The 11,720-nt window shown below is 27.8% G+C and overlaps 1 protein-coding gene across 1 annotated transcript in view; it reads right to left on the bottom strand.

Moving 5' to 3' along the window:
- Positions 1-435: 435 nt before the first annotated feature.
- LOC129959118 (alanine--glyoxylate aminotransferase 2, mitochondrial-like) overlaps positions 436-11,720 on the bottom strand; it is a 28,493-nt gene continuing 17,208 nt past the window's right edge. The window contains exons 10-13 of the mRNA XM_056071935.1: positions 11,088-11,236; positions 9,853-10,002; positions 6,567-6,665; positions 436-592 (exon numbers count right to left, since the gene is read on the bottom strand). Of these exons, the coding sequence (XP_055927910.1) occupies positions 494-592; positions 6,567-6,665; positions 9,853-10,002; positions 11,088-11,236 (497 nt within the window). The 3' untranslated portion in view covers positions 436-493. The remainder of the gene's footprint in view (positions 593-6,566; positions 6,666-9,852; positions 10,003-11,087; positions 11,237-11,720) is intronic.

Genomic DNA, 11,720 nt, shown 5'->3' with positions numbered 1-11,720 from the left:
TAACTGTGATTACAATTAGATCTATACAGCCTTTTCAAATAATAATAGCTCATGCTGTTTCAGACATGCTCATACATTATTTAGTTATAAACTGGAGGATAAATGAAATGTTTCATTTTTGCAAATTGAGTTTTTCTATTAAAATAAATTAGGAATACAAGTTATTTAGAGAATTTTACATGAAAATATTCAGAATTCCACATAGTGCCTGATGGACGGGGGGAATGCCATTCGAGATTGTGTATATGACAAATGTTGAAAGATACGAGTATTTCAATTTATTGAACTGATAAAATTTGCTTTCAAACTTTATGACTTTTAATAAAATAAATATAAATGCTCTGAAATAAACTGAAATCATACTAAGACATTTTGAAGAAATCTGTAAACGATTTAATGTTAAAAAACAACACACTTTTATTTTAAAAATAATATTTATTATTTCAGAAATGTAACAGTTTTTAAACATTTATAAAAAGTTACATCATTTTAGTTATATTCCTGATTGTTTTGAAATTGCAATATCCATAACAGAAACGCAAAAATCTGCATCGGCTCTGGAAATGCACATTGGTGGTTTGATGCGGAATACCTGAAAAATATAACGTATTGAAACAGTAATACTAAGCATATTGAATTTTAAAAGTAGTCATTAACAATTTGTCACATGCTTCTAATTTTAAAATTGTGCCTAGGAACATTTTGTTTATTATTCAGGGGCAAATAAAATAACAATTTTATGTTTAAAAGTGAAAATTATAAAATCCTCAGCACAAAAATTTTCCATGCTGGAACAATAATTTGCTTATCATGATTTTTTTTTCTTTCTAGAACGAATGACGGCAGTGAAAGTCGCGAGGATATCTTATATATCATCTGGAAATTTATATAATCTTATTCAAAGTTATACTGAGGGATTAATAAGGAATTATATTTCCTTTCTCTTATTATTCATGAAAACATTCAATCTATAGCTGTTACTTGCCTACATATTGTCACAAACTGGACGGATATAGTCGTCGTGTGCGACAGTGGGTTAGGAGTATTAACCCATTGCACTTGAATGTCTTCTCTCAGGTACCATTAAAGACGGTGTATCATTTTGATGTTTTATTTATTTTTTAAGTTTGATTGTTAAAAATACCTACAGAGAAGTAAGAAGATTCAGATTAATTTTTCCAGGAAATTCAATTTTAAACAACTCCATACGCTTATTTTTCAGAGCAACAAATAGTCCTTGTTATTAGGTGAATAATTAGGCATTGAATCACTTTTCTGAGTGCAAGGGGTTAGTAAGTCATTAAATTAGAATCGAAATAGTTTTTATTAGAATGAAAAACGAAAGAGTTCTTTAAATAAGAAACTATGAAAATATTTTTTTTTTTTTTTTAAATCTCCAGAAAAAAATGGTAGGTAAAATCAGGGCTGGCCTTAGGCAGTGTGGATTTCTATTGGGGACAATGTTCGATATTGCCTAGATCGTAGCCCACTTTCAACAAGAATACAAAATAAATTTAATAAAAACAAATTTTAAGCATGTTTACTAGTGAATTAAGAAATATAAAATTTTAAACTGTTTTTAACTTTTAAATCTTTAATTATCATAATAAACCTTACAGAATTTTAAAGTGAATATTTTTCTCAAATTCACTATCAGATAGCACAATTCAAATGTAGTGGCACAGTGAAAGTAAATGATGATCAGTGCATAGTGAGATTTTTCATCCCATGTCATTATTTTTGATTTATCAAGCTAAATGGTACCTGGGGAATGATATTATTTCTACGTTTCTCATCGCATTTAACTTTAAAATCTGTCATAATCGCACTATTTTTTTTCATGGAACATCGCAAGACTGGCACTCTATAAACCCGCTTGCTTCCCAATCGCGATGTCACTGCTCACATGTAATTAATTTATAAATCAATCCATAAGTAAATCCTGTACAATCATAGGAAATTTCAAAAATCTGTCATATCAACAAAGAAGTGAAAATTCCATTATAAAGAAAGACATTCCACTAATTACATTCATTGAGAATTCTATTACAAAGAAAAGTAGGTAATTTATATCAAATACATGATTTATAAAAATAAATAACTTCCAAATTTAAAACTAAATTATTATTATTATTAAAATGATTCTGTAGAAAAGATTTAAATCATATTTCAGACTATTAAAATTGCAATAAAGGACAAAAAAAAAATCGTTATCCTGATATTTAAGAAAAAGTGTTTGGAAATTCAACTCAAACTAAATTTCCATTAATCATTATTACATTATGACATTCAAATAAACGAAAATAATTTGTTATTTATCATCTGAATTTTTCAAAATGTTCCCTTTCCTTTTTATTTATTTATTTTATCATGAGAATCCAACAGCAATTTATATCTGTAGATATTTAAAGAACTATTTTAGACCTATTAGAATAAATAATGTTTTTGTAAGCAAATAATGCAAAAAAAAAAAAAAAAAAAAAAAAACAATACAAAAATATTGAAAGAGTAGAACCTGACTAATCCAAAAATTTAAATTTAGGAAAAGTTTTAAAGAAAAGGCAACAAGAGGAAACGATGAACTTTAAACTAAAATCGGCAAAGAGTGATTCATTCATAATATTTAACAACTTTCATAAATATTACATACCAAATATATAAATTTTATTCATTATGTAATATTTGATAAAACTGAAAAATATTTATTTATAAAAAATTTTCTAATTTCATAATAATAATAATAATAATAAACTTATTTAAATTTTTAAAGAATTCAGAATTTTTTTTATTGGACGTGTTGATTAGCAGTCAAGTTCAGAAGAGAATTAAGGACCTTGAAAAGTTATATATTCATGATCGCAGAGGACAAAACGTACGGCTGTATATAAGTAATGAAAACAATTCAGAATTCCTTTTAAAAAATTACACTTCATAGCTTTGACTTAAACTAAACAAAATAATTTTTTTTTTTGACACAGATGATATTTTAACATTATATAAATAGAAAATTCAAGGAGTTTGAGAAAAATTCCAACTGAAGACGAATTAGAATTAAAAAGTTCCAATTAGCCAAATTACACAGTAATGATAACAATTTAACGCACTTTTTTAAAGGTAGGTTTAGCGAAGAAGTTGTTATATGCGTGTATTACAGAACTTCTTCAACTTCATACCACTTTCTGTATTGAAACGGAACACCCTCTCACCCCCAAATTCGCTGTCCTGACCCTGGCAAAAATTCGAAATATTTATAAAATAAGAATTTAAAAGTTTCTGATCTGTATTCTCTAACCGAATGCCTATTAGGGTCCGTATACTTCGGACCCCTTTTTCACAAATGTTGGAAACCGATGGCACCATTTAATTACCCAGTGAGGGACTGGCCAGTTTGCAAACTTATCGAAGGCGAGTGCGTCCCCCCCCCCCCTTACAGATTCGAAGTACGCTCCTCCCCAGGAGAGAGAGAGAAAGAAAGAAAGAGAAGTTCATGCAGAGAATTGCTGGAACTTCTTGCACCTTTTCTCAAATAAACAAAACAGCAATAAATTTTAGGTTACAAATACACATTCTCTTTTGTGTAAGACCCACTCAAAAGTTTTATGGATGCTAAGGTCCGCAACAAGACTGAAGGAAAACTACCCCAGTATGTAAGAAATGGCGGTCATTTTGAGAGATTAAACGACACACTTTCCTTTTTCTTTTCTTTTGTGCAGATACACTTCATCTAAAAGTAAAAGCTGTAAAAAAAGAAAAAAAAAAAATGGATAAAAAAAATTGAAGTGTATCTTTTTTGCAGATACATTTCAGTTGAAGTAATAGCTGTAAAAATAAAGGATTAGACCATACAGGTCAGCAATCAACTATCAAAACCTAAAAAAAAGCCAAACTCAATTTTATTTTGAATAAATTTGAGTTATTTTTCTATAGCACTCACTAATCACTAATCAAGTGGCAATTGAAACTGATGAATCTGATGTATCAAGAAATGTTAAGCAATAATTATTATTATGAATTAGATGCAAGGATTAAATGTATGTATGGACTGATAATTCATTTGCAAATTTGTAATCAAGTTATTAAACAAAAACTCTATTATTTTCTTTATTATAAATAAATTTTGTTAAATTTTTTTGTTTGTTTGCATTTATGAAATTACTAGCCGCCTTTGGCGACCAGCCGGTTCGGCAGTATTACCGCTCGCTACAATTTTCAATTAAATATTTTAAGTAACTGGTCTCTTAATAGATTCTCAAACAAAACATTTTTAATCTTCAAATTTTGCTAGTCATACAAAACTTATACTGTTGTTTAGATCGTTTCGCTCAATCTACTATAAATATTTTGATAATTTGTTGTCATTTCCGGTAAAACTTCAACTTTAATTTAAAGTGGATATGATGAAGTTGCAATTAATATAAAGATATTTTTTAATAAAACCAAGCGTTTTATTTTATTTATCATCTTTATTGCTATTTATTTATTATTATTATTATTATTGAATATGAGAATTGCAAACAGAATCGCTCGGTATTTAAGTCTTATGTGAAGTACAAAATATTTTTCATAATTTACTTAATATATCTCAAAGAATAATTTAACAAAAATTTCTCAGATTCAGCATAAAATTCAGTTTTTAGTTTTGCTTTCAAAATGATTGAGATGAAATCAATAATAATATTTTGTTCCAGCCTATAAATATATTTCAAAAATTATGAAGTCTAAATTTAATGCAGTAAGGTATCATATTCGGAGAAATATTCTGGACACACCAAATTTTAAATAAATGAATGAATGTTTCTATTTTCCACGATGAACTAAGACTTATTTATGAAGTTTTGAATGTTAAAAATTTAGAAAAACTCAACATTTTCATAATCTTAGGCCAATTAATCTTGAGAAACCTGCGCGCTGATTGGCATATTTTCTTTGAAACGATCGATGGAAAATCTAAAATTATCCTCTTTTTATTGAATAGTGATGTTCAAATTTTCATAAATCAGTCAATTTAAGTGATTAATTTAGTTGATTGGAAATTAACTCTTTTTATTTAAAATATTAGTTTTTCAAGAACATTTTGTTAATCGTGATTTCCACTACAGAAGTTTTATGTAAAATCAAAAAATTCGTTATTTATTAGAGCATTTATTGAATCAAGTTACATTAAATATTAATCATTTTCCATTTAGACCATTTTAGCGGATCTGTGTCTTACTAAAGGTTTACAAATTAGCTGTATGGCACTGATTTGAATGGATATCCTGTTCATATTAAACAAAACTTGCCTCAAAATAAAACTGATTTATTGGATTAATAATATAGAGAGTGTAAAAGATCATAAAATAATTTTTCTTGAATTTATTTTTTAAAGAAAATTAATATTTCATATTTGTTTCATTTCCTACAGACACGTGCCGAAAATTATATTTTTGCAGATTTCATTTCCAAAAAGATTTAATTTATTTTTAATTGGAGCTTTAATCAATGTGATGGCAACACTTTGAAAAAAGCTAATTTTTCCCCATGAATGCGAAACGTGCTCGTGCTGCTTAAATTTTATTTTTATTCTGTACGAAAAAAATTGTTGAAATATATAGTTAAAATATTTATTTAAAAATTCATTAAAAATAGAAATTTAATTTTAAGGTTGAAATATTGGTATCATTTAAAAGATAAATTTTTCATTTTTAACTTCATGTAAAAATCTTTTTTGTGCTGTAATATTTTCGGAAATTACAGCAGAAATACGCCAAAATTTCGTTTAATTTTTAAATAAATAAAATTCTAATTTAAAATTCGAAAAAATAACCCCCAGGTGCACATTCGCTGCCTCCAAGGTATACACGTGCCAAATTTGGTAGCTGCAAGTTGAATGGTCTGGCCTGTAGAGCGCCAACACACACACACACACATTGAGCTTTAATATAAGTATAGATTATATAGTTATTACAGTATTTTATAATTCAAAATTAATAATGTATATTTCAATTTTCGAATAGGTTGTTATCAGTTGTTTAATGTGTGATACATTTCTTTCATGTTACTATAGTAATGTTATTTTTTGACATATATTTTGTATTCAAAAATGCAATTGGTATTTACGTATAGAGCTGCACAAATTATCAACTACCTGAGGAGAAAATATAATTAGACGAGTTTGAGAGAAAATATTAAAATTACTATACATATGTTTTTTCAATAATTAATGTACATTATTTTGGTCTTTTTTTGTTAATTTAAAAATTACGAAACGAAAATAAATTTTCAAAAACTTATAATTAAGGCGAAAACACACAAATAACAATTCTCAAGTCAGAAGACAGATTCAGATTTTGAAAGCTAGTTGATTTATAAAAAAAGCAAACATATTTAATTTTCCACAATTTAATTATATAAGTGAAATATTAACAGCCTTTTTAAGCGTTATCTTGAATCGTATTCACACGTTAATTTAATGTTTTAGCATATAAAAAAATATTTTTATGGGTTTTTGAATGTGAATTTTTGCAAATATATATATGAAAAAGATAAATGCAAATGGAAGAAAAATTGACATATTTTCTACTTACATTTCCATGTAAACCACCTTTTCCGAGCAAGAGACCCATCTCTTTTGCATCTTCTAAAATTGCACTAATTTTATCTTTAGAGAGAGGCTTTTTGGATTCCTATGCAATAAAAAGAAGTAAATTTATCATATTATAACAATAGATCTTAACAAAAGGAATTACATTTTTGATACACAGAGCAAGTTTTTAGAAATTCAAGTATTTCAGATGGCGGTAATTAATTTCAAGTTAAAATAATAATTATTTTTTTCGAAAATTAAAAAAATAACCCCAAAAACTACATAATGGCATCTCTCCACACACATTAAAAATTTTGAATCTCGTTGATCTATGAGCAATATTAAGTTTGTGTTAATATTACTGCAATAAACAGGATAGTTTATCAAGAGATAAGAGTGCATAATTAATAAATCAATCTTCACAGTATCTAAAAACATTAATATTTAGTGACATAGTGAAGATCAGATAGAGTAGATATTGATGTCTAGACTATTAGTCTTAAATAAAATCCAGTAAATACAAATAGTCCAAAATTAGTCAATCAAGAAACATTTATCCTCCCCAAGCTACTATTTCAATAACACTATTATATAATTGAATAGTAATATTTTTCACAAAATGTTAAGGTTTTTGTTTAACTTGCATTGCAAATAAAAAATTTCATGTGAAAATTAATGTAGATGTTTCTCAGTAATGAGGCAGATATCAGACCAGAAGCTAGACAAATTAATGAAAAAGCAGGATTACAGGACGTTAATTAAAAAACACATTATAATAGCAAAATCTATGTTGACTACATAAAATTTAACTGAAAATCTATGTAGCAGCTTAATGCTTACGCCACGCCAAAGCCACTGACATCGGCTTGCAATTACTCTTTTTTTACTTTAATATTTCCCACTCGTCTTTCTGAAAACATCGGACTACTGGAAGGGTCAAATTGCCAAAGTTTTCTTGAGACGTGCTAACAGGGATAATCGTAATACATTTAATTCGTACAGCTTTTTGCTCATGACTTTTTCATTCATGCGAGAAAAAAAAAAAAACCATGCACACAGTGGAACCTCGCTTAACGAGCATAATTCGTTTCCGAATCGTACCCCTAAGCGAAACACTCGTTAAGAGAAACAATTTTTGTCATGAAAAGCCTTGCACAATAAGACAATTTATTATTTATGTGAATGATTTTTACAATAAATATTATAAAGATATTTGTCTTTGGCTATGCTTCAAAATTTGATGGAAATGAAACACACTATTATCGTTAAATGATTTTGTAGCGCGCATCGCGACTGTCTCATCAGGACGATAATTTGCAACATAATATACAATAATTTCCTATGTTTTCAGCATCTCCCTTATTTTATTGGAAGTTTGCTGCTCTGCTGCGACTATTACTTCTTCTTCTCCTGACCGAAAATCTTCTTATGTTTTGGTGTGACACAGAATGTAGCTCCTTAAATTTTTCGGTTGTTCTGGTTATGTTCTTCCACCAGCTCATCGATGCCATTGCTATCCATCTGCAGCTCCATAATCTTGGTCAGAGACAAAATATCCTTGACTAAGGCTTCACAGGTCCTTACTCAAACCCTTAGGGTCGCGTTCGACAACATTATTTGGTGAAAACTTCATTCTTGTAAATACAAGGGTTCTTTTCAAACGAGCGTTCAACACAGACAGATATAAGCCAATCTAACATGTGACATAACGTTGTCTCCTCGCCATTCATTCTCTAAAACATCGTTCTCTAAGCAAGTCAGTTTTTTTTTAATTCGTTTTGCCCGTAATGCGAATTTCTTGCTATGCAAGGTGTTCATTAAGCGAGGTTTGATTGCACTTCTATTTTATTTATTTATTTTTTCTAAATACGCTTTAAATTCGGTTTAGATTTTCCATTCGCTAATGATAATAAAACATTTGCGAGTAAGTATGTGCAGTCACTATCAAGTACTTATTTTCATATTTATCACAGTGTTTTCTAAATTTGCAATATTTAAAAGGTATCTGATTCGAAATTTAATTAAACTTATTACCTACCTTTAATAAAACTAAGGTATAGTTTGATTAATGGTTTTCATAAAGAACACTGACTTTGAATTTTAAAATGCCCATGTTTATGCTTAGAAAACAGTACGTACCTCACCCAAATATGCACAACTGAAGTTTAACTTTTATAGAAGATGATGTTAGTAGTGAAACATATTTCTAAACTAATATTTAACAGTTTATTTATAATGTTTTATATTCTTGAAACCTTATTCATATTAAATCAGAGAATATTAAACAAGTAAAAGATTAAATTAAGAATAAAATGAAAATAATTTATTCATATTCATATATTTTACAACTGGAGGATAACAATTAAATTGTGAAGCAAGAATTTTGATATCAACAGTCTGTAAATAGCATGCAAAAATTCTACCAATAGCTGTACATAAGATTTAAAAAATTGAAATAACCAAATCAAAAATTAAGAAAATAATTAAATTGATGATTATGACAGAATGTTAAAGCTTAAATATCCTATAATATTTTAGGATAAACTTGCAAGACGAACTGATCCAAACATAAACAAAATATTAATTTATCATGAAAAATTTAGCTGGCAAGAAAGTAAAAACAATAAAAAAAATTGCTTAATCGCAGCACTTATTTTTTAATTCAATTATTTGTTTTGAATCTATCCCTAAGAAAGAAAAAAGAAGACAGAAGAAAGAAATGGGAAAAGGGTTTATGCTTAAGATGCCACTTTCATGCATCATTATACAGTAGACTCAAAGCAAATCGGCACTGCACCATCTCACAAACTGTCACCTTCAGTATGAAGAGTGGGAAGCATGAAAAAGAAATCAAGTTATTGCATACAGATGTCAGAGACCATGAAACGATGTAAACGATAAACTGTTCCTCAAAGAAATATTTTGTAATTTTCATTATAGTATTTAATATACTAAATGTAATATTTTGTGAAATAAACACAGGGTTCGCCCTTAAAATATCTTTGTTTTAAAGCATTTCGTTAATCATAATTAATTCGTCTTTCGAAATCTTTCCTTCTCTCTCTCTCTCTCTCTTTTTATTAAATAAAAAAACTAAAAATGTTTCTTTTATTAATGCAAAATTTTTATACAATATGTTAAGCAACTGGATAATATTTAATGGTTAGTTTTATTTGAATAACTATCTCTTAATACAAGAGAGACCAAACTAAATAGTGTGCATATTTACCCTAACAGTAGAGAAATACTTACAAAAAATAATAGACACTAGAAAAATAATGTCCTACCTTATCCATAACCATTTCCACTCCTATCATTAAACCTTTACCACGAACATCACCAACAATTTCATACTTCCTCCTCAGTTTAGATAATGAATGCAAAAGGTAAGTTCCCACATGATGACTATTTTCCATTAGCTTTTCTTCATCAATAACCTGTTCAGTATAAAATGTATCAGAAAAATAATAAATAAATCAGTAAAAATTCTTATTCAAATGTAATTAATATAATCATGTGCGTAAATTACTTAAATTGATGTCATTTAAAGATATATATTAATATTGACCATATATATATATATAGATAGATGAATTAAAAATTAATTTAAACATAATTAATTTCGTAATTTTTAGCTCACTTCAGCACATATTAACTTCATTCTAAAAATATTCTATTTAATTAATTCAAGAGAAGTTTTGTAAAATGCTTTCGTCAGCGGTTCCCACGCTCCGAATGAAGGGATAAGTCGAGCTAAGACGTTCTTCTCAAAGATCCCTATAATCCGCTTAACTAATGCGACATGTCTAAAGAAATCCGTATAAAAACCTCATAGTATAGACGTTCTTCTGCTTTTGGGCCGCGCTGTGAGCGGACGTGTTTTGTCTGTGATGCTTGTGCCTCCAGAGATGCAAATGAAACGAAGTGAAAAATGCAAAGTCAGTCTCTCTCTCTCTCTCTCACACACACACACACACACACAACAAATAATTAATGGAAAGTGGAAGGCATTTAATCAAAATGCAACTAGTATCCAACTCACTTTTTTAATTTACTACTTATATTAAGAAATAGTAATGTGCCTGTTTTATATATTTCAATATTGCATTTTTCCATTTATATGATTTTTAAGATGATGAAGTTGCAGGGGGAAAGTATAGAAAAGATATCTGTTTCAGAGAAAATCACATTTTAAAATGAGAAGGCTTATAAAATACAATTTAATTTAAAATGCAACCGTTTTTAATATTTTATATTTATTCGTCAACTAAAATATTTTTATAGAAAATTATTTCATTTCAAATAATTCTTATAATTAATATCCATATAAATAACTAATCAGTGTAAATCACAATTCAAATAATTAGGCAAACAACTTGTTTCTTTAACCTTTAAAATATAATGGAAATTAAATTGCCACTTAAAGCAATAATTTCTGTTGTTTTAATATGATGTTATACTACCAATTTTTCCATTCCCTTTGTGAAAACAATATCACAAGTATAATCTAAAATTACATTACATCAAGAACAGCAGATGCAGCAGCACAAGCTATTGGATTGCCACTATATGTATTAAATGTCAAAGCATCAGTCAGAGAATCAGCGATGTCCTTTCTTGTAATGACTGCAGCAAATGGAAATCCATTTCCCATGCCCTTGGCCAAAGTAACTGCAAATAAACTTTTCTTAAAATACAAATGTCTATTATATATATTAACCATTATTTTATTAAATAAATTCAGAAATATTAATAAAAAATAAATAAACTATAAGTTTAAATACAAATATGCAGAAATATTACTTAAATATTTCACTAATAATACACCACATACTAATTTTCCAAAACTCTGGGGAGTTATACATTAGATAATTTCAAGGTGATCTCAAATTAAGATTTAACAACTAAAAATTTGATTGATAACAAATTCAAAGATTAATATAATTATATGCAGCTTCCATTTGTAGCTTTAACATATTTCTAAATAATTTAATCAAATGGACAACTCAATGCATTTATGTATTTGTATTAACGCCTCCATGATAAACCAAATCATTGTCATAAAAAGTTGAGGATATCAATAATATTTTAATAAATGTTGCTACTGCCAACTTTTGTCCTCGTGTCATTTGAAACAATAATTTGGGCTGCAGTA

The sequence above is a fragment of the Argiope bruennichi genome, chromosome X1, assembly GCF_947563725.1.
Source record: "Argiope bruennichi chromosome X1, qqArgBrue1.1, whole genome shotgun sequence".
NCBI classification, from domain to species: domain Eukaryota; kingdom Metazoa; phylum Arthropoda; class Arachnida; order Araneae; family Araneidae; genus Argiope; species Argiope bruennichi.
The sequence above is the reverse complement of the archived record's forward strand: the minus strand, read 5'-3'. Positions and strand labels throughout refer to the sequence as shown.